The sequence below is a fragment of the Psittacula echo genome, assembly GCF_963264785.1.
Source record: "Psittacula echo genome assembly, chromosome: 21".
NCBI classification, from domain to species: domain Eukaryota; kingdom Metazoa; phylum Chordata; class Aves; order Psittaciformes; family Psittacidae; genus Psittacula; species Psittacula echo.
Genome location: NC_137757.1, coordinates 1,135,356 through 1,160,740, shown reverse-complemented (window position 1 = coordinate 1,160,740; position 25,385 = coordinate 1,135,356). Strand labels below are relative to the sequence as shown.

The window sequence follows — 25,385 nt, the reverse complement described above, 5'->3', positions numbered from 1 at the left end:
TGGGAGTGTAGCTGTGGCTTCAGAGCAGTCGAGAGGCCGCACTTTATTCCACATCCAGAATAATCTAATGTAAGAGTGTATATATGGAAGCTGAATGTATTCCTCTGTAAAGAACCAAGCGTGTCCCTGCCTTGTGTTCTTCCCGTGGGGCTTAAGTTTGTAAAGGGGCGTGCTTTCAGGCCCGGATTCAGCAGTGCACTTGAGAAAACTCCTTTCTTCCCATACACACACGGACCAACTGATTTCAGGATGGATGTACTGGACAACAGTGCTGAGGTGTCACCAAGGGTATAGGTTTAATAACACACACAAGCATTTGTCAGCTACAAGGTAATCAGTAACACATAGTGATTTAATACAAAAAGCATCCACTGAACACCTGGTTCTCCTATATGAACCCTCTGGTACTGCCCAAACAGGTTTACTAGGGAAGAATTTCTCTGTAAGTTGAGCATCCATGTGTACACAGAGACGTGTGTGCACACTCACACAAACCCATGAGAATTGTTCTCTAACAACTACCAAAATACTACATTATTACTAAAATAAATGAGCCTGAATTTCAGGGCAGAGATACTGAAAGGAATCTGAAGGATTTAAATTTAAATTAATTTAAATTCCTTTTAAATTCACAATTGACTAATTCATTTAGGCTTTTTTGTGACAGCCCCACCTGTGATTTCCTTTTCTTCCATCCCTATTGGTATCTCTCCATGCTTATAGACACTGATAGTAACCTGCCCTGTTTCAGAACCGTACTTATTCTTGACATAGATGCTGTATTTTCCTGTGTCTTCATTGCAGACTTTCTCGATGGTAATTGTGACAACTGTCCCCTTCACGTCCATTTTGTAGCGATCTTTGAAGACAATCACCTTCTCATTTTTGAACCAAGTGATTTCTGGGTAAGGATCTCCAGATACACAGCAAGTTAAACACAGGGTCTGTTGTAAAAACAGAGAGCAGAAATAGATTATGAAGATAGAAACGAGCAAGGAAATTCAGTTAAAGAGAAATTAAGAAAAATAAAGATCAAGTCTGTTGGATTTTCAGTAGGTGAGATTCCGGGACTGCCCACTCCTTTTCCTGATATCCTCCAGTACAATCAGGATTAACCTGTTTGAATTCCCTGGGCCTGACTCATATTTGTGCTACTGTCCTTATATAGCTTTCTTATGCTGTGCAGTGACACTTAGGCACATGGTGGCTCAGAATTGCCAGCAGCAAGTTGCTATGTGATGGATGGGAAAACCAGGTCCAGCATTTAAAAGGCCTTGGTCTAATTCTATAGAATGGGAAGACAACAGAAGAGATCTGGCAGTGAGACAGACTTAGTAAGCAGTGACACCCAGAATCTGTGAGAGGGAGGTTCTGTGCCACAAAGAGCACCTGTATGTGCAGAAGCATGTGCATGTTTGGAAGTACCATTGGCAACACAGGGGCTGACCCAAGTATTGTGGAGGTACCACTCCCCACTGCCAGCAGCTGCTGGGAGCCCATGGGAGGGGAAAACAAGTAGTTCTCTCCCTGTCAGTTATTCTTCTGTGCCTGTGCAGGGGCCAGTTATATGAACAGTTACCCAATATTACCTTATCCTCCATGATAGTGGCAACATCTGGCAGACCTTGAACAACCCTGGCACGACCTGGGAGTGAACAAATACGACCTTTTAGTTTTACTTGTCAGCATACCCCTTGGCTTTGCTTCACAGGGGAAAGGAAATTAATTTACTTACGCTTTTCTGCTATTGCAGCTTCCCTGAAAGTGAGAGACAAAATTGTAGGGGTTTTATTTATTAGACGTTGTATTCTCAATACAAAATATGACACTCAAAATACATTTAGATGTGAAAATATTTAGGCAGGAACTTACTTCAGCCTTTTGTGCTCAGCCAGGGCGTCTTCAAAGGCTGCAAGGAATGAAAGATTTTAGGGAAGGTTTCCATTTGTTTCATTTGACTTAATGGATTTAATATAATGCATCAGTGTTGGAATTACAGGTATTTGTGCACACAGATACGTGTAATTATCATCTAGACAGTATCTGTATCTACCCTAAGGAAATATGACTGTATATACTACTGAAATAAGGGGGATTGGGTACTCCCTTTCCAAAGGGAAGTTCAGAGGAGGAAAAACCTCAACTTTGAGCAGTCTGGCGAAACCTTTATCAGCCTGAAGCCACACACTCTGTTCCAAGATGCCACCCATGTGCTGTGTTGGCCTGTGGAGGAACTGGACACATCCAGGAGCAGCTGCTCCCCCACTCATCCTATACCTGGGAATGCCTAATGCTATGGCAGCAAGGCTCCCAAAAGGCTGCGCTTCTGCTCATTCGTGCTGCACGCTTCTCTGCTCCCCGTGCTTGCTCTGACTTCTGCGGGCCCTTCATTGTCCTTAACCCAGTTTCAGAGTGTGCTGGTGTGGAGCTGTGGCTCCAGCTCTCATATGGAGCTGCCCATGATGTGAAGGGATCTTGGCAGGCAGCTCAGGTGAACCTCATTCCTGTGGCAGTGTTCTTTGACTCCCCTTACCTTGTCCAGACAAGTCAGTTGACAGTTTGTGAGAGTTGTTCCCATCAAATAACTCCAGGGTGTATTTTCCCTTATCTGCATCTGTAGGGTCCAGTATGTGAAGCCAGACCTGGTTCATTGTGCTCCCAGCTTTCAGCCTGTCACGGCTTTCCAGTTTTTTCTCCCTAGGTAAACAAGTGATATAATTTCAGTAGTATCGAGCAGAGCTGTATGAATTAGAGCACTAGCTGGGTTTAGAGCTATTCTGGTTACAGTGGGAGTCAGGATCTCAGGGTTAATTTCATGGAGAGTTACATACTCAGTCACTTTCGAAAACCTCCTGGGGCACCTAGCTTTGCTTTTAGGCACTTTGCCAAAGCTCTGCAAACTCTACAAAAGACCTCTTAGTTCTGATTTAAGAGATTAAATAGGATTAAATGTTGAGTGTTTGTAAGCGTTTAGCCATTAAACATTACTAAAAATTGGCCTCCTTATATACATGTGTAGGTGGTATTTAATAAAAGACCACTCCTCTATGAAGACATCATGAGGCTAAATTAGGGAGTGTTTGAAAAGTGTTTTATAATGTTTGGGAATATTTGTTATACAAACTAGTTTTGGGAAGTGCAAAGTAGTAGAAATAACGAAGTTGAAACAAACCAACTCCTTTTCCTGTCTGTACCTAAGGTGGCTGTAAGTGAGCAGTATTGCATTGTAATGCGTCATTATTATTCTAGGAAAGCTGATCACTTCTGCAATGCTAAGATAAAAATAACATGACTGCTTAGTTTGGAATTCTCAGATGTGTTTCAGGATACAGAGCGAATTGTGATTTTCAGCGCTTGCTCAGACATATCTGCCATTGCCTTCAGCTACTGGCTCAGGCCCAGCGTGTTTAATTTTGATGATAACCAGTTACAAGCAGCAGCATGGCATTTGGGAACTTACTTGTGATACCAGGTTGTTTTCATGTAGTCTGTGTAGTACTTCACATCTGTGTAGATTTTGATGCCTTCTGCAGTAGGCTGAATTTTGAGAGGTGTAGCAGAAAGAGCTAGGAGTGTAATTGCAAGACTGCAGTTGAGGAGGATGCTGAAGAATGCACAATTTTACATGCTAGGCAAACAAAATCCCAAGCAACCTGTTAACATTTCTCTCTGGAGAATGTGAATAGATGAAAGTAGGATGGTAGTCTACCTCTTGGAGACCCTGGATCTTTTAGCAGCATCCCTTCTAGAGATTTGGGTCTGGAACATGCATCTTGTAGATGGAAATAGTACAACTTGGCCAAATTCACATCACAAGTGATGTGATGAGGAGCAGGTGGTAGCACATAAAGCTCACAGAATTAATTTGTAAGTGCAGAGGGGCTTATGTCCCTGGGTTTATTTACTGACCACTCTCCTTGACAGTTCAAAGGTACTTCTAACACTACAGCCATGGGAAGTGGGTGGTGGTGTACCCGATCCAAGCCCAGGACAGCTCCTGAGCAGTTGGCTCTGATAGTGACACCCCATCATTTCCCTTTCCACTATTACTGTGTCAGCTGGTGAGTAAGTGACATACCACTGATCCTGCACAGCTCCTTGAGAAGGTCTTCAAATGCTGCAAAGACATAAAGATTTAAGTGTCTACAAGTTTAGTATTTAGCAGATCACATCTGATCTACCAACTTAGTTATGTTTAGGATGTATTATATCTAGTAGCTACTTGTTGTCTTTTTCTGTGACAAAACTTACTAAGTTTTTTTGCCACAGTCTCATTTTTAGATGCTGGGCATTTCGTACTAAATTTAGATGCTTCTCTTTTCCTTACCACTCAACAGACTGCCTTGCAAAAAGCAGATTTATGTATCGGATTCAAGTGAGAGATTCAAGGGTAAGAATCAGGGTAAGATTTAGTCTTGGAAAGCAGAATCTTGTGATTGATGCTGAGTTGAAGTGACTGCAACATTACTGACTGGTGCTTGGCAGAATGTATAACGCGTTTAATAGCTTGGTAAATTCCAACGTGTGTAAATGGCATTGGGGTATCAGAACTGTGTAGTTATGCTTCAATTTCCAGAGCAGATTCTGCGCACTGAGAAGTGCAGCAGGAATCTGCGGTAACATGTGGTTGTTTCTCCACTGGATGTTGTCTCTAGCTACGGTTCTGCTGTCAGAATTCAGACCAGAATTTCTTTCACTTGTGGGGGATGTTGAGTGGAAGTTTGTGCTCCTGGTGCTTTGGAGGAGTGGCTGAACTTCCAGGAGGGAAAAGCTCTCTGTGGAATATCAAATGAAGTACAGTATGGGCGGATATGCAAAAAACCCCTGAGGTCACATACAAAGGAAACTGTTGTTCTGTTCACTGGACTCTGTGTAACTTCCAGAATAAGAGGCTGGTTTACACAGTGCATTTTATGACTCCAATCACAAGTGAAATACTGGTGATTTCGAAACTGTTCAGCACACACACACACATACAGTGTAGTAAATCAGGAAACTCTTTAAATTTCACCAGTAACTTTTAAGGCAGTTTTAGCCCCTATAACAGCATGTAGGTACTATGGTAAGTAACAGTGTGGTAGAAAGCTATGAAATTAGATTTTAAATTCCAGCTGAATCCCAGGCAGGGTGTGAATGTGTATGATTGTCTTGTACAAGCTTCTTTTACCTCCTTTTGTGAGATCAAGTTGGGTGTAGTCCTCTCCTCGGTCATCTGAAACAACTGCTTTGTATTGGCCCTCATCTGCTTTGGTTATCTAGCAAATACATATGTACATATGGCATAATTACTAAAACAAAACCCAACCCCTGCCTCCTCCCCCCAGAAAACCCCAAAACACCCCCCTTCCAAATTACCCCCCCCAAACCCGAAACCAAACCCACACCCAAAACCCCACCAGAAATTTCACGTATCATTGAAATAGGGCAGGATTTGGAAAAGGGGAAGAAACTGAGATTTTCTTTTTCCCTCCCAATGAATTTGGCTGGACTGGTCAGAAATGAGTGCAAAAAAAGGCATTTTGCCCCAGAACCTCCTTTGAAGGGTGGGAGGGGGCTCTGGTTCATTATGAGCCAAGATGGTGTCAGTTAAGGGGAGTCTGTCTCAGTTTTTGCCCTCAGTTGTGGCTGCCCGCGGTGGCGTGAGGTACATCTGGAACTGGTGATGCTGAATTTGCCTCGTGTGGCTTTGCCAATGCACTTGACTTCCAGCCTGTGGTGTCCTGCTGGCTGTCAGACTCACGTGAGCAGATTCTCCGTTCACATACATTAAGCTACTTGTTTGCTATAGGTGATGTGGCTGTTTGAAATCAAGATGAAAAATCAACCCCAAACAAGATTCACATTGAGCCACACAGAGATTGCACTAAAACTGACTGTACCATCCAGCTCCTTTCCTCAGCTGTGTCTTCTCTGGAGCAGAGTTAAGATTAGAACCTGTTAAAACCATCTTATTTCCAATTCAGATCTATCTGACTATAATTTAAAATGGTTTATTCTTCTGTGCTTTTCTCAGCATTTGCTCAGTTTCTTTCATGTAGCACTGCCCAAACGACACATGGAATATGTATTTTTCACATTTTCATGTGATCACCAAAGCCTTTGAGTTGTTTTGTGGTTTTTACCTTTTTAATGCAAAGTGTTCCTATCCCAGTCTGGGGATCAAACGTGCCACCTGCTCGTGCTTTCTTATTGAAGAACCACTGGAAGCTGGTGTCCTTGCTCAGGTTTGCTGCCTGTTTGAAGTCAACATTTACAAGTCAGTGTCCCGAACACATTTTATTTGTGACTGTCTGGATCTCCTGACGTGAAGCATCACTTGCATTAGAGGATTGCTCCAGAATCTTAGAAACTTCCTTCTCTATTAACATAGGTTTTCTCTCTCTTAACTTTCATTTGTCTGCAGATTAGCATTTGGATGGGCACTCTTCATAACCTTCCCTTAAAATTCACATCTAAAATTTAACGTTAAAGCAGTTCAGCGTCTGCAGTACCTTGCACGTCAGGAGTACTTCGCAGTTCTCGGTGACCTTCCATTTCAAGTTCTCAATGAAATGTGGGCCTGTAAAAGAAAGCCGATGTCTTTCCAGTGGTTTTCCACTGCTCCTCAGGGTTACCTGCGGAGATGCTCCCATCTAGCGGTGGGTCCCCGCGGTGCCGCGTGTCGGGAATGCTTCACACAGCAGCGTTGGATGCAGTGGCCACCGCAGTTAGAGCATGCAAGCCTTGCTGGGGTTTAATGTCCGCAGGTAACGCGTCTTTGAGGAATCCTGGCTCACAGTGTAGTTAACGATGCTGCCTAAGCAGTCCTTTTGACTTTGCATCAAGTCAGTATAGGAGTTGACAGGCGTTTCCCAGGGGAATCCCAATAGAATAGAAAAGCTGCTTACACTAAACATCTCTGAAGACAGGAAACTGGACCTGTAGTCTGGTACCACAGTTGTTATTAAGTGACTGTTTTTATCCCTGCTGGAAGGGGATCACCTTTCCAGCTGTAGGATTTTTTTTCTGAAATAGTTTTATAAACTTCCTTATTCCTGGATATAAGATGGGGGATAAAATGGAAGTGGAATGCATTCTACAGAATCCTGTTTTCTACAAGGCAAATGAGTGGATCTGAATTCCATGGTATATATTCACAGAGGACAGTTTCCAGAGTTCAAAAATGATCAGCCTTCCAGCACTGCTGGGGAAGCTGTATACTGAGGATCGTGGCCCACATGGTTTGTATACATCATTTTGGTTTTTAAGATCTGGGCAGACTATCTTAAAATGAGCAATCTTATCCTAATGTGTTAATCAGCTTCAATAATACACTTTAAAAAAGATGTCAAAGTATTTAGAGCACTCAGTGGAGTTGTTCAGGTTCTGCCAACCTTCAGTTCATCTTACCCTGCTTCTTCTTCCATTGTCTTCGTTTTGCATCAACCTCCTCTGCAACTTTATCAAAACCTGTGAGAACAGCAGTGGTCAGAGTTAACAACTCCCACTATTTCTCAGTGTAACACTTTAGAAACTTGTAATCGTGAAACGTATTATCCTGAGAGCTGTGGTATTTGGCCATAGGACATCTCCAGTGCATGAGCTGCCCCTGATCCCCACTGAGAGCCCCTGCATTTAGCAAGCGAAACAGGAGTTTTGGCCATACAGAAAGTAGGCTAGAAACCCTGAAATTAAAATGTTTAAAAAGTAAGAAACACAAAAGGCACAGAGAGCACAGAATTTACCTCTGCTTTAGACCATCTCTCCTTCCTTCATTGTCAGGAAAGGAAAATTGGCACTTTTAGAGCACAATTCATCAAACTTATTTTATATCCTGAACTTAGCATGTGCTGAATCCCTCTAAAACTGTTGCTTGCTCTCCACCAGCTGTAAAGCGACTCAAGTAGATTTGACATTTTATAGATACTTTCCATTCAAAAAGTTTGGAAGCTTTAGAAGGTCACTTGAAAGCAAACTGTTTGCAAGAACTGAAAAGAAACACTTTATGGGGAAGTATTTGAATGAGAATCTTGTTACTTTCTGGTTTTAATGAATTTAAAAAGGGCTCTTTGTACCAGCATATACAAGGACCCTGCCTGCTTTGTGTTCAGCTTGCTTTGGTGCTTGGACTCCTTGAGTACAGTGGACACTGGTTTCTTCATTGCATTCAGTTCAATGCAATTAACCAGCTGTTAAATACACGGAATATTCAACCTGTGTCCTGTGATAAATGAGTACAGGTAATAACATGTCATAGAGTTTATTACCAAGGTACAGTTTGCCCTAGCAAGATAAGATGTAAAACATTTGGAAAAATAACTGAGCATTCCTCTGGATGTTTTCTTTAACAGACCATTTTTATCATAACGACCCTATTTATAAGACCAAAAACTTCAATTTATGTTAAAGAGAAATTCAGGTAATTTCTCACATGATTCCTGGACGTCAAATGCATGCTAAAATAAACACTTGTTCTCCCCATTCTCAGTGTGCCATTATAAGAGTCAGAAATACTTCAGGGCCTTAAGTGCCTAGAAAAGTTTCCACTGAGCATGGCAGGCTATATTTGATCCTGAATTTCCACTTACTTTCATCCACAAGAACGAGGGTGAATTGATTTTTAGCTTTTCCGTCTTGCAGCTGGGCTGTGTACAACCCTTTATCATCATCACAGAAGTTCTGGATTATCAGTTCCACGAGACCTTTCCCTTTGACAAAGTTTATTTTATGTGTCTGTGTAAAACAAAGGAAATAGGAGAAACTGAATAGTGTTTCCACAGCAGAGCTGTTCTGAGGTCAGATCCTGGCCTAGCAGCTTCTTCAACACTCAGGCATTACAGTCCCTTTGTATACATATCCTTATGTATACATATCCTCATCTTAGAGAAGTGGTGAAGCACTCTGATGTTCTCTGTTCTGAGGTTCATCTCCTATTTGGTCATGTATAGGGGTAGAGTGCAATTGCTCACAGCAGAACTTTTCTCTGGGAGAAAGTTTCTGTTAAAACCACATTGCACAATATGTTCTTCCTTGTTGGATACTACAGGCTTCTCAGCTTACCAGAATCTGTATGATTTTTGGTATAATGGAAGCGTTGCACTTAGTTACATGTCTGTGGCATTTAACTGCATATTTGGGCAATGATGAGTAATATTGCCACCCTTTTGACATCGTGTAAGCACTGTTGAACCCTTTATACATACACCCTGAAACCTGCCAGATGCTTGAGCACAAATATCAAGGCCTTGCCCTGCCATAAAGGCTCACTGCCTTGTTTTCTCTGAGCAAATATTATTGTTACAAAGAGCTCAACAAATACCTTGTGATTGTGCATAGCCGTGTCAGTCCTCCAGTATAGAAAAGACAGTTCTTAGAATAGATAAAGCCTTCAATAAACTTGCTCCCCATTGCTCTAAAAAACCAAAGTGGCACTAACAGCTCTGAAATCCCTTGGCCTTGTCCCATCCCTTTGTTGCATCTGCTCTGTTTGTTGTCTTGGCAGTGCTCCACTGTGTTTAACCACAGGAGAATGATTTATACTGCTCTTCATTCTCAACTGTTCTCCCCTCTGGTTCTGTCATTCCAAATGCTTTTTAAATCTTACAATATTAACTTGATATGGGAAAACAAGGGAGAGGCTCGGACAATTTTTAAAATGTATTGGAAGGTTGGGTGCGCTGTGACACATGAGGAGTGCTATTTCCAGGGCCTCAGACTGACAAATCACTTTTGTCTGCTTTTGGAACTCAGGAGATTTATCCGTGTTCAGTTCAAGCAGAGAGGGTGGAAGCTGCAGCTTTGCTTGGTAAAGCAGATACTCTGCTTCATTGTGAGAGATGGTGTTTCTTTAGCACCCACTGAAATGAGTTTGTTCATCCAAGACAAGGCTCTGACCAGCACGGGTGCATTTGTGGTGTCAGATGAATTACACATGGCTGAGGTTTGTGGTCAGAAAATGAAAAGGGCAGGATTGCCAGAGGCAGCCTCTAGGGAGGGGGTGGATACCAGGGAAGCAGGGTAGGGAGGGGATGTTCTCTGAGTGCTATTGACAAAGGTTTTGCTGGCCTTAGCATTGAGGAACACTGCACTAACAGTGTCAGTGCTGCAGCCTTGCTTGATGCTAGGACTAGGCAGCTAGAATCACACACTTGGCTTTCTGTTTATGCACAGTGGCAAACCAAGCTCTTCCAAAACCACCCATCAAAGTATCTGATGGGAATTAAGGGAACTGGGGATGTACCCATTTGCTCTACCTCCCTGTTCAGCATGGCGGGAGTCAGTCAGAATTACAGACAATCAGAACATACCGGAGTACTTGTGAGCTCCTTGTCGTTGAAGATTAAACGCAGCTCTGCATTTGGTGACAGCTTTTCAACCTCCAGCCACAGCCGCACTTCTCCTTTCTCCAGGACATCGATGTTCCATCCAGATATCAGTTTGATCACTGGAAAACAGAGAGAACCATGGAAGGGAATTCACAGGCAAAGCCCAGGATTTGGCTCAGCCATTTGGTCACACCAGTCTGTCCTTATGGGAGTGGCTTCTTCCTGGTTCAGCTTACGTGGGTTCCTGATTTCATGGCTGCGTTTCAATAGCTTGTCCAGATCTGAAATGCAAAGAATAACAAGATTAGTACAACCAGGCCAAGCCAAATGCATTGTATCGATTTATGTAATTTGCTCATTAGCTTTATTTATGTCAAGAAGAAGGTAAGTACAAAACATTCAGTAGCAGGGAAGACTAGAAAAAGTTCTGAAAGATTCTTAGTTATGTCTGAATAAAAGGTTGGTTGGATCAGTTCAGAAAGCACAGAAGTTTTAAATCACTGTGATAGTGTATCTGTGTGTGAAATCTGAACTGTGATGGAAAAACAACCGTCCAGCAGCATGGAATCTTTCTCAAGGGACTGTAAAAGAAACTGCCCTTGAGCCTTCAAGGAATGGGAAACATCTTTCCAATGATGCCACTATCACTAAGTGATGTCAGTCACTTACTATTCCTCTACAAGAAACCTTCCTCTCGACATCTAATATTAGAAAATTATGGCCCATCAGATCTTTGCTCTTTTCATTTGTTAGTTTTTACCTTCTTTTGTTAAAGTTCGGCTGGCCGAGATATCATCATCCACATCCGTGACCTCCACGGAATATATGCCCAGGTCCTTTTCTGATGGCTCTTTCAGTATAAGCTTGGATCTTAGGAATAAAAATAATAACAATAAAAATTACAATTTCCTCAGCAATCATCCTGGAACAGAATGCAACACATTTAGTACACCCGGAACACTGAATATAGTGCTTGTTGTCATTTGTATATGACACTGAGGAGCAAGACAAACACATCAGCAATGTGATGGCTGATGCTTCCCTTCTGTGACCTGGAGGTTGTGCTGAATGTCCTGTTTCATGGACACCAGAGTTGAGATCAGGGTCAGAGATATGCAGTTCAATAGTGTTTATGTATTTTGGCTGAATGCTGGGAGGAGAGAGAAACATTTGGCTTCTCCTTTTTCTCAGTGTTAGTATGTTCTTGGCAGTTAGTTTTCTTAAGGGTATGTTATATACTCACTTATTGCCTTTCTCTTCCATCTGAACCCTGTCAGCATCTGGTGGTCCTTCATAGTCCTTTGTCCAGATAAATTCAGAGGAGTCATTCTTTTCAGGAGCTTCAAAAGCCATATAAATGAAACCCTCTTCATCGACCCCAAGTTCAATTTCATTTGTGCCTGTATAAGCAAAAAACCCACAAGATATTCCTTACCAAAACGGATCAGGGCTTAGCTTCTGGTCATCTAGCTAGAGTGTACAGCTCGAGTGAATTAATATGGGCAGTTTGATTTGTAATGTTCATTTTGTCTGAGGTTCATTCTTGCTATGAAACATGAAGCCGATGTTTCATAAAGCAGGTTTTTACTGGAATCATCATAGTATTTACAAACTCGCACAATCTCACCACTTTTAGTTTTATACCAGGTTTGGTTTTAGCCACCACAGGGTCTGAGGGGAGCGAAGGGGGTCCAATTCCAGCTTTGTTCTGTGCTCTTACTCGGAAAATGTAGCATTTCCCTGTCTCCAGATCTGAAACCTGCAGGAAACAATGATGGGAATTATCATAAGACTAAACAAGAAGTGACACGTAGATACTAAGCAAATGTACATACCTTCATATGGGTGGTGGCTATGGGTTGCTTATTCAGTTGTTTCCAATCCTCTGACCCTGCTTCACACATGTCCACATAGTAGCCCGTGACTGGAGAGGCTCCTGTGTACAGTGGAGCTTCCCAGCGGAGCTGCAAGAATGAATCTCTTACTTCAAAGCACTGCACATCATAAGGGGGCCCTGTTCAAAGAAAGGCAGGCTGTCAAGCGGTGACATTAAAAATGCAACCGCCTGCATTTTGTTTGAGTTTGAGATCAGAAAGCAGAGGTTTATGATAACAAGAGAGTAGCGGTTCCACGGGAGATGCTTTCTGTGCATAAATAATACCCTGCTTCTGAATCGGAACTTCCCCTGTAAGTGTGTGTGCTTTCTGTGCTGGGAGCGCTCTTGTACAGACCTATAGTTTTCAGAAGTCCCTTGCATTCAGGGGAGAGTGAGGACATAACTGGTACACCCCATAATATTTTCATGTCTGTTTTTGCAGGAGAGGTACCTGGTTCTCGCATTGTCCATTCCTCACATTTGAATGAGTCGCTGGGTTCAGATACTTCCCCTACACCAGCCATGTTCACAGCAGAGGCACGGAATTGGTACAGATGACCTTCCTCAAGGTTGCTCACCTTTGGGTTCAGAAGTGCAAACACATTATTAGCACAGCCCTGCGTGGTTGTCATCTCATGAGGGGAGGAGGAGAGCTCTAGACTAGAGGAAAACCCCCTCAACCCTTGTTACAGCTGCATTTCCCACTGTGCTTAAAGGCCACTGTTATATCTTAAGTGAATACCGTGTAAACTCGTTGAGGAGTGGGCTGAATGTTGACTTCATGCCAGTCCAGTTCAGCTGTATCGTGCTGATCTAGGAAATAACCCAGGATCTTTGCTCCTCCCTTGCGCTTCGGGGGCTTCCAGGCAATGGTCATGTTGGTCTTCCCGCAGTGCAGGAGAACAAACCCGTGTGGTGCTGATGGACAAGCTGCACAGCAAAGGGAGAGAGATGACAGGCTATTCAGTGCAGGTTTGGGATCTAGGGATTGGGAGAAGAGGTGTAGGTTTGGGATGAACTGGGCTGAGGACATCTCTGCTCATTCCAGATGTGATTCTGTTTGTGTTAAGGCCCCCTAAAACCACTTTTGCAGTGTAAAGGTATCTGAAAATGACCAGATTCTTATTTGGAAGTCACAGCAGAAGTCACAGATGTGTCTCAGGATGTTTCTTGCATGTTGCTTTATGGTTTGTCTGCCAGAAAACAGGAAGCAGAGGGTTGATAAAGTGGAGAAGATGGAGGGTTAGATGCTGGCTCATGTGTTTGGCAGGGTTTGGCAACTGCTCCAAAGGAATTCACCGTGCTGGTTTCAGATACCAGCACAACTGAGCACTTACTGTGGTCACTTGTACTAGTGCCAAATCCTGAGGATGTAACACACTGCTAAGCCAAATGGTGATGAACTGCCCTTCTTTGGTGAGTGCAATCCATGGCAGAAGCTGCAGGTTGCAAGAAACTCAGTTCCCTGATGCTTCACTTACCTGCTCAACATTACCATTCTGTGTAATAATAGCTCTGCTTGTAGATCCATGTTTGAGGGATTGCATTTCGGTGTGTAGGCACACATGGATGTTAGTACTTACCAATAGCTGGCCGTACAACGATGGGATCTGTTTCTGGTGAGCTTTCACTGAGTCCTGCCTCACTGACAGACTTCACACAGAAGACGTACTCTTTTCCAGGCTGCAGCCCAGGAACGGTGAATCTGGGAGAGGAAATGAATCTGTTAGTGTTTGACTGTTCAGAGCACAGGTAAACAGTCTTGAATAAACAGCAAGGCATTTCAGTGAGGCATTGTTACTGACAAAACCGTTACTTGCCATTCCACATTAAAGTGCACTGTGTCACATAAAATGGCATCAGTAAATCAGACTGAGAGGTATCCCTCTGCCTGAGTTGGCTGATGCTGTCAGTAGAATAAATAGGAATTTTTAATGGACTTTTTCTGCTTGCTCTGTCCACCCCTCAGCTAGAGAGGAATTCTCCATCCTAAGTGTGAGTGATAGCAACTCACTCTATGGGAAAGCAAGCAGAAAACTGGGATGTGGTTCTGCTGGTGCCACAAGGTCCATCCACCCTCTGCAGAGTCCAAGTCTCTGAAGATGGACACAGACTTTGCTGTCAGTCTGGCTTTGGATGTAGAAGTGAGACTGTGAGCATGAGTTCACGCTAACAGAGGCCATGGTGGCTGGGGGCGTGCAAGCCTCTGTGTGTGCAGAGAAAGTTCTTTTTTTAGCTGAAATATGACTCCAGCCATAAGGAGAAGAAGCCAGGCTGGCACCCTGTCTGCTCCCAATGGGGTGTAATAGGTGAACTCACTCGTTGCATGTCACAGGCTTATTATTGACAGTTTGCCATTCTTCTGTCCCCGTCTCCCGACAGTATATGTAGTAGCCAAGGGGCTCCAGACCATCCTTTAGCTTATCCCACTGCAGAAGAACAGATGTCTTGGTGTCTCTGAAAGCTAAAACCTGGGATGGTGGAGGCAGAGGAGCTAAAAAGGAAAAAAAAAGCACAGAGAAAGATAGGGGGGTTAAAATTTATAAATGAAACCAAAAAACCATGAGTGAGTTGGCCTGTTTGATTTATTGACCTTTTCCAGAGCACCATTTTCAAATCAGAGCAAATACCACAGGCATCATCCCAGTCTACAGCCTGTATTTTTGTGTTTGGGTTTGCTGTATCTCATATTCCTCTCCTGTACAGCCCACTGATTCCTGCATTACACCTGCTCAGCCTGCTCTGAGGTGGAGGAGAAACGACACTCATATAGTAACTCTGGTTAACTCTGCTGTGAAACAGGAACAGGCCAAGCTGCCTCCACAGCTGCATCATTCCCTCCCACCCCGGTCCCTGACACCTCTTACACAGAGCTGGAAGCAGACACGGATTAAACACAGGCTTGCACTGTTTCTTATTTTATTAAATGTAATTCCCCATCATTGCTTGCTTAGATTTACACTGCACTGACCAACTGCAAAGCAATTAAACAAGGATTTAAGGCTTTGAGAGATTTCCTGGTATCAAAGCCACTGCTGTGTAATCATATAGCATGAGGTTTAGTGGAAAGGGGGGGGAGCGGGAACCCACGCGTTACTTTCAGAGTACCTCTCCTTTTCTGTATCAGCAGTGTAGAGCACACTAATGACACAATTACCCAGTTTTGCTCCAGCAGTGACAGGCTCGCTGGGCAGGGATGGCTCACTGAGTCCATACTTGTTCACAGATCGCACACGGAAGCAGTATGATTTTCCTTTAACAAGATCAAAGAGTGCAAATCTTGGGGCATTAGCTGGCATGTCCAGATTAACCATTTGCCAGGAGTTGCTGCCTACAAGCGACTGTAACGAGAAAGGTGATGATTTACAACTCCAGCTTAAAACCCTCCTAACAGAGCTGATCTTTACAGGAAAGTAGTTTAAGAAAACTACTGAATGATGTATTTGTTGTTGATAAACCCAAACTTTCCTTCCTTGGCAACAGAGATCCCCTCTGCAACAAAAATGGTACAGTAGGTGGGAAATGAGTATGTATGAAAGGAGATGGGTAGGAGATACAAACTAGCTGGCAAAAGGATGAGTGGGGAACAGGAAAATGAGCCAGTTTGCTATTCTGCACAGCTCTTCCACACTTAGGAGCCATATGGGCAACATAGGAAGACTTAACGGTAGTCTTCCTGGTAAAACTCTACCACTGTTCTGTGGTGTAAAACTTTATTCTTTGTTAATCATTGCTACTTGAATTGGTGTTAGGAGTGTGGATCATAGCCCAAGTGCACTTGTGGAGCTGCAGAGGGGCTGAGCAAGCCATTTGTGAGGCTGTAGTTCTCTGATTACAACCCAGGAACAGCCTTGCCTGTGCTACAGACCTCAGAAAAAAGTGATTCTGTTCTGCAGGTTCCCTCCTATGTGATGTTATTTTCTTACCTTTTCCACATAATATTGCAGTGGCTCTTTGCCTCTTGGATCTGGTTCGTCCCAGGCCAAAGCCACATAATCTTCTCTGACCTCACTTGCATGAACATTGGTGGGTGGCAAGGGAACTTTAATATGTCCTGTGGGAAGACAGAATAGGCTTTACTTTAGTTAGAGCCTTGTAGGAACAAAGAGTTCTTTTACAATGGGTTATGTTTTCCCACTATAAAATAAGATTCTTCAATATAAAGGAGGAGTCTTCAACCCTTTGGGGACATAGGGGCAAACCAAGATTATTATAAAAGGCTGCGCTGTTTAGGACAGGTTCTGATCCTTGCACCCCTTACAATGATGTTTCATGTATCTGTTTTCCTAAGTGCGTTTTCTCCAGGGTCAGGTTATTATGGACCTCATGACTGTAGAACAATCATTCCTCTCTGAGAGAATGTCTCAGGAGAGATCTGAACTTACCTTCCAGGTCATCCTTCAGGATTTCTATCGTCCGGCCTTCGTCATACTGAATAACTGTAACATCAAACACGTTAATGTCAATGTTAGCTCCCAAGAGGAGATGCTTGGGGTTTGTCAGAAGAGGCAGAGCCCAGGACTGTGTCACTTCACTACACATGGTTATATCCATTTCATTACACATGCAGTGAAATGTCATAATGGGTATTTATATATCCTGTTCCCAGGCGCACTGAGGTGGGTTCAGTGTGGCAGCACCGCAGTGATGTTTGTGAGCATGGGGCGAACCTGGGCAATCCCCGTTCAGTTATACCTGCAGCCTCACACTGTACTTAAGGAGCGCATTTCCCTGGTTTCAGTACAAACCTGTCACTCTCTTGTCCTTGCTGGGGTCATATGTTGTAACTGGATCACTGGGTTTTGAAGGATGACTTACGCCCTGTTTATTGACAGCCTTTATGCGGAACTGGTATGTCTGTCCTTCAGCAAGGCCCAAGACAGGGTGTCTGCAGGTCTTCACAGGCTTCTCATTGCATGGGACCCAATCCTCTGACCCAGCAACACACCTGAGGTGAAACACAGCCCATGGGCTTCCTGCATGGGTTTTCCACAACACCATCATGAGCTTTTCTTGCTCAAAGGTGATGACCATACCGACCTTTCAATATAGTATCCCAGGACTGGACTTCCTCCATGATCACTGGGTGCCACCCAGGAGAGGGTCAAGCAGTCTTTATGGACATCATGGCATTTCACATTGAGTGGGGACCCGGGTGCCCCAGCTGTTTCTGCTGCAGCATCTGTGGAAACACGAAGGGACAGCGCTTAGGGTTATTTTCTTCTCTGCACCCAAATTTTCATTCAGTAGCTGAATTTTAAGTGCCTAAGGGCTTACATCCCATAAAACAAGTCATATTTTCTGATGCCTCAGTCACTACTGAAAATAAGATTTGGACATTTTAATAACTGTATCCATGCACAAAACTGGGAGATACCTTCTTGTGTGTGAGGTTGTGAATTCCTTTGTGCCAAGCTAGTAGGAAAGGAGCTTTTGTTCTAAGTAAGATAGAATCCTTGTACCTCTAACAAACACATAAGTGGTCTGCTCTTTATATCCATCCAGCGAGGGCACGTGGATAGTGTAGAATCCTTCATCTTCTTTGTGAGCACATGCCACGGTCAGAGAAGCCTCCCGATCTTGGTACTTTAGTTCCCGGCATTCAGAGTTCTGCAGCAACTCTCCTGTGAAGCACGAGAAGGGGTGAAGGACTCCCCCAGCACCGGGTGGTTCGAGGGCACAAAAAACCACCCAGCAAGACGAGGGAGCTGTAAAACACTCCTGATATTATTATTGTGCCTCTGAGTTATAGCCGTGGACTCTGACCCTACTTTGTTGCTATGCCTCTCTGCTCCCTTTGTGCACAAATACAGAGCAAAAAGCATGGTTCTTGCCCTGAAGAGCTTGCAGTCCAGTGAAGGCTTCCGATGAATTAGTGAGTAAAAGCTATTCATATAGGGCAATGGATATAAACGTTGTTGCATACAAACCATCTCTGAACCAGGTAATGTTTCGCTGGTGTTCAGGTAAATCAGAGGAGAAGTAACAGGAGAGGGTGAAAGGCTCCTTTTCCCTTGCAAATAAGGGTTTCAGTGGAAAAGCAAAATCTGCCTCTCTGGCCATAAGGGATCCTGTGAAATAAGAACAGAAGTCAGGATGATAAAGAGACTTCTGAGAACCTTCCTCCTTGTAGTGTTTTTATTACCATGTATTTAGAGTGGCACCTAAGCCTTGCACCTCTCATGTGCAGTCAGGCCAATAGAAAAAGCTATAGCTCAGCTTCAAAAAGAATCAAATTGCTTCAGGCTATAAAAAGCAAAGAAATACTAACAACAGCAATAATTTACTCACTTCTGTATATTTCTGAATCAAATCCTGACTCCTTTCCGTAATACTCTGTAAGACAAGGGAAAACACATTCAGCAAATCTCCTGCCAGTGTTTATCTTCCCCTCAAAACCATACAATGATACTCAGCAAACTGGGCTTTTCCCTCAAACCAGCTCCTACTGTGAACCTTCAGAGTGTCGTCATGGGGTAACACATGCGTTCATTTGACAGCTGATGACTGTCACAAACAACTGAGGATGCAGCTCCCCAGGAAATGGTCCGTATGATGCGAGTGTAAGCAGTACTGCTGTTAATGCTCATGAGTTACTGAGAGCTGAGGGAGGGTTTTCAGTTGGGCTTCTGCCTTGGTAAGCTGCTCTGGGGATATTTTGCTGGATCAAAGCCTGCGTACAGGGAGCTGCAGCTTCTGGCATGAGTGTACTGGTATGGTAGTGTCCCATAGGATCACCCATAACTGCAGTGCCTCGATGATGTCCCTGTTTGGAGGCTGAGCAGGACAGGGACTCATTGACACAGCACAGAAAAGGGGTCATAAACATTACTGGAAGTGGGATTTGGCCAAACCCCTGGGCTTAAGCAGCGTTCCCAGGGGATGATGTGGGAGTCTTGAAGACTACAAGTGACTGGGACTTGAAGCTTTAACTGAAATAAAGGCTATCTGTCCTGAGGCATTGAGGTAACTCCTGGAGCTGAGGGAAGTGTGCTTCCTACCAAATCACTTGCTTCAACAGCCGTGGGTTCTTTGGAGGCAGCATACCTGAGTGCTGCACTGATCTAGCTTGTGAGCACTGCTCACGACAGCACTAAATGAATTGTTTGGAGCTGAAATCTAAGAAGTGATGCACTTAACACAGGGTGCAATTGAGATACTTCCCTTTCTTATCTAAATTAAGGCTTATAAGCCTCAAGAAACATACATAAAATAATGTCTCTTTTTTTCAGTGAGCGGAGCTTGGCAGTAGCAGAGCTCACTCATAAGCAAAGGTGAGGACTGAGTGTTAACAGCTGAAGAGGAAAGAAATAGAAGCATGAGAAGTGGAGTGCAGCCTCATTCCGGGTCCTGTGAGACCCTCGGCAATGCCTTTAGGGCAGGTGAGCTGCTGCTGCAGGAATCACAGATCCCAGAGACCCTCCCCTGGCATCAAGGGTATTCCAGACAGCATGGGGCTGGGAAGAGAGATGCCATCAGCCTGCCTAGGGGAATAAGGAATGTTTCCAGTGGAGGCAGGATTAAGGCCTTGGTGTAGTCTCTATTTTCAGAATGTTAAATGCAAATAGCAAAAGGAAGACTCATGTTACTGGGGTGGCATCAGGCAGGGTCAAGGCAGAAGGAGCAGTGCAGGCCTCTCACCTGCAGGCGCAAGGAGCAGTGTTTGCAAGGGGTTTGAAATGTGGGTCAGGCTGATGCAGGGCAGTTCAGTCAGGCATGAGAGGTGAAGAGAACAGCCCCCTCCAAGGTTCTGTGGGACACATCACAGCCCTTACTCTTATCATCAGCCTGCTCTGACCCTAAAGATTCTGACTGGAATTGGGAGGACTCTCTCATGATTGCTATGGATTTTATTGTTGAAACAGCCGCCTGTGATTTATGGCAAAGGCTCCATTCCTGAGGCCTGGATATACCATAAGAACCTTTACAGCAGTGAAGTGTTGCACGGCTGGTGGCTTTTGCTGCGTTTCTGCCTTAGGGTAAGGGGAAGAGGAACCTGGGCAGACTTGCAGCTGAAGGTTTTCTGGGCCATTCACGTCTGTTTGCAATTGGTAAATGCGTGCAGCATATTTCCAGATATGCTGAATCTGACACTGTTTAATTAAAGGATCTGGAAGCTGCCATAAACAACACACTTTGGATCAATTCTGGAGCCACATTCTTCTGTACACGTGTGTATCCCCAAATGGCATTCATGCAAAGAATAAGTGTCAGAATAACATAACCCATGACAGAGCCAAGAATATATTAAAGCACTAACAATAAAAATACTGTCTAAACCAAAGAAGACCCCTTCTGTCTGAAGAGATAGTTCAAGCTGGCTTTGCAGTTCAGTCAGTCAAAGAAACCCATCTCTTCATGACCAGTAAGATCTGAAGCAAACCTGTTCCCTTCCTTGTCATTTGTTACCACTTGAATTACTCCCTGGACTCGGTCAGTCCCATGGAAGCATTTAGTTCTCTGCAGTTCTGTCAGTCTATTCTGTTCAGGCTTTTTATGACAATACTGTTATTTTTTATATATATGCATATAGATATATATATATGAAATGTGAACACCAAAACTATTATCCTATGAGACTGCACTGCATATTTCTTAACACTAGATATAACTTCCCTTTTGAAGTACTGGTAGTTTACTTCCTTCACCATATGTCTGGATTTGGCTTGTGCAGAATGTGCATCTATCAGTCTACACCAGTTATTTTAAGAACAGCAGAGATCAAAGAAGAAGATCTTGTATTTGCTCTTGGTAGTTATTGATTTGAGAGAGAAATACAGTATTCTGTGCACCATCTCACTGCAATGTCCCTCTGAAGCCACATGCCTGTCATTAGAAATGCAGCAGACTCTGAGCCTGTTACATGTTTAACTTACGGCTGATTCGTACCGGTTCAGAGGAAGTAAGTACCTAACTTTAGTACAGTTTCAGCACATAAGGACAGCTGTGTCCTCATGGAATCTGAAAGATTTTGCCTCAGTCCAGAAGCGACTGAGAAAGAGGAGCCGTTGTGTCAGCCACATACATGCCAGTTAGTGGTAGCTAAGGATTATATTGGCTGGTTGTGCTTTCTCCTCACCAGCAGCTGAGAGTTCTCTCCTATTAACAGAGTGCTCACTTCTGTCTCTGTTTTTTTCCAGGGTTCTTGTATGTTCCTATGATACAATGTATAGCATTGAAAATAGTTCTAAGAATCTAAAGAATCTGAAAGTTTAAAACCAAAGGGACATCTTCTACTTACTCCTGACGAGCACCGTAGCAAAGGAATAAGCCTCGCCATACTGATTCTTAACTTCAACGCTGTATTCAGCAGAATCTTCCATGGAGCATCTGAAAAAACCCCAACATTTCCCCTCCTTTTTAGCTTTCAGTTATTGTTCAGCCTTGTGACCTTGAATTTGTCACAGCACCCCTTTAATCCCAGAAGTCAGAAGGAGAAACTGGCTTTTTAGCAAGAAGCTGCTGTTTTCTTTGATTACAATGATTTCTTATACTTGTGGCCAATTTTTCCTCTTGGTACCCAGAATAAAAGCATCTCAAGTGAAGAACAGGCAAAAGACCTGTTAAAGACATGAATGTGTCTTTAGCACATGTATAATTTGCAGATCTGAACTATCATTTACATAGATGCTAAATCGCAGTGGTACGTGTGCTCATGAAATGCTCTCAATGGGCATGGCCTTACCCTGAATGAGGACATTTTGGCCATGCCTAGAAAGAGGAGCAAAGGCAAAGAGGCTTTGCATGTTTTGTCAGATATTTTAAGCCTCATGAACTGCTGCTGAGATTGCTTCCTGATGGCAGAGGTTTGGCTCCAGCACACTGCAGTCAAGCAGGTCAAGCTCCAGAGAAGGATGTTTTTCTATTTAGCATACACAAAGTGGGGCTTTAGGGAGAGAAGGTCTTATTAAACTGAAAAACCAACTCAGACAGGAGCACACACGTTACCTGCTGATGTGCAGGGTCAGCATCCCAAACTTGTTTTTTATCTTGTATTTTCCTGCTGGGGCCAGGCGAGGATCAATGCGCACTCCATTCTTGTACCTGTGTGAGCACAAAGGAGCCCTGCTGAGAGGCAGGGAAATGCACTGGGAACCCCCACGCTTTATTCTGAAATTAACCATGTCAAGCACAACAGAGGCACAACAGGGAAGAGGAGCAGACACCATTCCCTCTCACGGGGTCTCCCATGTCAGTTGAGCAGAGCCTTGCAAGTAACCAGAACCCCCCCGCCTGCCCGTGCCCCTTCCCCAGGGCTGCTGCAGGCTGTGGTGGCAGCTTCGCGTTGGTGCTTCCTCCCCAGTGTACGCTCCCTGCACTGCAGCATGTGCGAGGGAGTTGGAGCAGATGGCTCTTGCTTTTCTGTCCCCACTGGGGATCTGTGGGAGGTTCATACTCTCTTTGCTTTTTGAATAAACCAAAGAGGTTGCTCTGGAAGGACAGAGGACGTCAGGAGCTCTGACTATAGCAGAGTTAGCTGCCTACGAAGTCATTAGTAATCCAAATGTTTGCATACTTCAAACCTTCCATGGGAGGAATGGTTAATTGCTCCAACAAACGGATCCGAAAACACTTTGCAAATTGTTTTGGAGCTGATCTTTCATTTGTTTCCGTCCCTCTTTTATTAATGGTAAATGCTGCAGTCAGGCGCAGTACATCTCACTTCCTCTCCTGTGGTCTGGGAAATACGCAGAGCTGAGTAAACGAAAGAATTGCTTTGTATTTTACAAATTGTAGAGGCAGTAGCAGTTTAGTGCCACAACTTGCATGGTATCCACGGTAGCCAAAGAATACACACACACCCCTTGGTGGTGTGTATGTGTGCAGTGGTTTAGTGCTGGCAATAAGTTCTGGTTTCTCAGACTTAAATCCCAAGTTTGCACTCAGGCTGGAGGTCAGCACCCAGACAAGCAGGAAAATCTACATGAATATCAGCCCCATCCCAGAAGGAGCCCCGTGGGACTTTTCACTGCCTCTGCAGCTCACTGAATGCTTCATGCCTTTATTGGTCCTAACAGTGGGACTGGAGAACTGAAGTGTTTTCTGTGGTTTCTGAAGCTCTCCCTTCCTCCTCCTAGCAGGACACACAGAGCTGTTAGTCCCCTGCCTGCTTCCCCAGACACACACAGACACTGAGTAGCAGCAGGAGTTACGGCTGGGGCTGACGTACCACGTAACCTGCGGCGGGGGGGAAGCCAGGACCGTGCATGCCAGCGTCACCTCCATCCTCTCCCAGACAGTGTGGACTCTGAGCGGGATCCAGAACATCGGTGCTCGCCCCGAGCGCAGCTCAATGTATTCCTTCTCCATACGAGCCTTTTCTACAGCCTGTGACAAGGCAATAGTGACACGGACTCATTTACAAATAAAGGCAATAATGACAGAGTCTCTTACAAAAGGGACATGTGTGATAGTGCTTCAGTACAGGAGTGTCAGGCCTTGTCCCTATTGCTAATGGTTTTGAGGTTGTCCCAACACCTGATCAGGTTTAGGATCCTCTCCAGAATTCTACTTTGTCTTGGTATTTCTGCTAGAATGGAGATGACTGATCTGACCTTCCTCCGAAGGGCCTTCCGGTCAGCTCTCACACGCAGCAGTCTGCAGTTCCAAATAACCTCCTTTTCCAGCTTCTCCATGTCATTCCCAAACCGAATTCTCTTTTGTCCCCTCTGTTCTAGCTCTAGGATGTCAGCTTCTCTTCTTATCTTGTAATCCCTGGAACACAGGATGGTAAAAGCCAACAGAAGTTAGGGTAATGCTTTTTATCTTGCTTTGCTCTTTTTGCTTCTTGTTTCGCAGCACATATTTTTGGTTACATCAGAATAAGTGTTAAGGACAGAAACAGCAGCTTGCACGTGGTGTGAGTAAGAACACCCGGCCAGTGTGCCTCATAGCAAGCAGCAGTTTTGCCTTGAGAAACAGTGCTTTAGTGGCAGAAGAAGGGGTCCCACTATTTGACCCCTTTCAATCCCAGGCAGGGCACTGGGAGAAGGATTAAAGGGAGGAAGGATGTTGCTAACTACTGGGGTTGTTCAGCCATGACAGAAGGATGGGCAACAGGGTCATTGCCAAGGCCCTGCTTTTCTGGGAAAGAAAGGGAGTTCCATCTGTTACCATTAAGTTAGTAATCTGACTCTATTTTCCATTTATGCCTATAAAATCTGCTTTCTCTTACACCCTCACTTGTGAGCAGGGCAGTAGTGCTCATTGTCACAGGTACCAGGGTGCTGCAATTTCATTTCCTGCATTGTAGTTGAAGTTGGGTGGTTTTCTTTTTAAAGGAAGAGCCCCTTGGTTGAACCTGAACAAAACGAGTTGGAAATATATATACATATGTATGTGATGGTGTGTATAACGGCTATATGGGAGTGCTGATTTCGGACTTACGGTGGGATTTCGGAGGTCAAGGCAAGGGCAGCTGCTATCGATAACTCTGAAGGGCTGAAAGTCTCCTCTTCCTCACTTCCAGAAGCAGACACATGTAAAAGAATCCAGACAAGGTTCCACAATCTCATAAACTCACAGTTCAACAGGTCGGAATGCTCAGTGTGGGGGACAGAGCATCCTGCTGGACCCGGCTCTCTCGGCCTGTCCCCAGCTCTGGGGCTCACCTGGTTTTGAACTTTTTCTTCCTAGTGGTGGAGGTCATCTGCAGGCTGTGTTGCCTCTCCTCCTTGTGCTCCTCCTCTCTCTGGTGGAAGAAGGTTCGGGTTCCCATGCTGGGAAGTCAGAAATGAATATTCTTGCTGGAATAGAATAAGACATATTCTTATCCTATTGGTTTTTAAAGAAGTGGGTTTTTTAAAAAATAAGTGTTTTTTTTTTTAAAAAAGTGGTTTTCAAATAAGACACCTTAACAGAATCTCTTCAGGTTATCCAAAGTCCTTGCTTTGCTCTGATGTTCAAGGGCTGTGAACAAAAGTTCATGAGATAATGTCTTGTGGCATTCAGACTGTGAAAGGGGTTTGTTTCGAGATCCTACTGGGAAAAATGGAATCAGATGGAGAAAGAAGAAGTCAGTAAGTCTCCAAAGGCAGCTAAAGCTGTACCACAGCAGTGAGCAGTCAGCATTCTGTAGGTAGGTTTGTTTTCCCGGGACTGATGTTATGCTCTAAATCTGGTGGATATTCTCCCAGGGAGTTCCATTAGATCAGAGCCCCAATATAGCTTGCAGACGGATGAGGAGGGATTGGAGGGACACAGGT

General features: G+C 44.1%; 1 protein-coding gene across 1 annotated transcript; it reads right to left on the bottom strand.

Moving 5' to 3' along the window:
* Positions 1 to 644: 644 nt before the first annotated feature.
* On the bottom strand, positions 645 to 24,898 carry MYOM3 (myomesin 3; the record flags this gene model as incomplete). The annotated part of the gene is made up of 36 exons (XM_080632340.1): positions 645 to 944; positions 1,590 to 1,645; positions 1,736 to 1,758; positions 1,873 to 1,909; positions 2,534 to 2,697; positions 3,461 to 3,566; positions 4,079 to 4,117; positions 5,168 to 5,255; positions 6,123 to 6,233; positions 6,492 to 6,559; positions 7,390 to 7,449; positions 8,568 to 8,712; positions 10,287 to 10,423; positions 10,541 to 10,585; positions 11,065 to 11,174; positions 11,548 to 11,704; positions 11,949 to 12,063; positions 12,140 to 12,318; positions 12,632 to 12,758; positions 12,923 to 13,110; positions 13,764 to 13,885; positions 14,500 to 14,674; positions 15,338 to 15,521; positions 16,107 to 16,234; positions 16,566 to 16,619; positions 16,929 to 17,128; positions 17,221 to 17,362; positions 17,643 to 17,804; positions 18,111 to 18,251; positions 18,472 to 18,516; positions 21,422 to 21,510; positions 22,129 to 22,224; positions 23,351 to 23,508; positions 23,736 to 23,895; positions 24,568 to 24,642; positions 24,792 to 24,898. The coding sequence occupies 36 exons, from the start codon at positions 24,896 to 24,898 to the stop codon at positions 645 to 647; spliced, it is 4,293 nt and encodes a 1,430-aa protein (XP_080488466.1).
* Between the last annotated feature and the right edge of the window lie 487 nt (positions 24,899 to 25,385).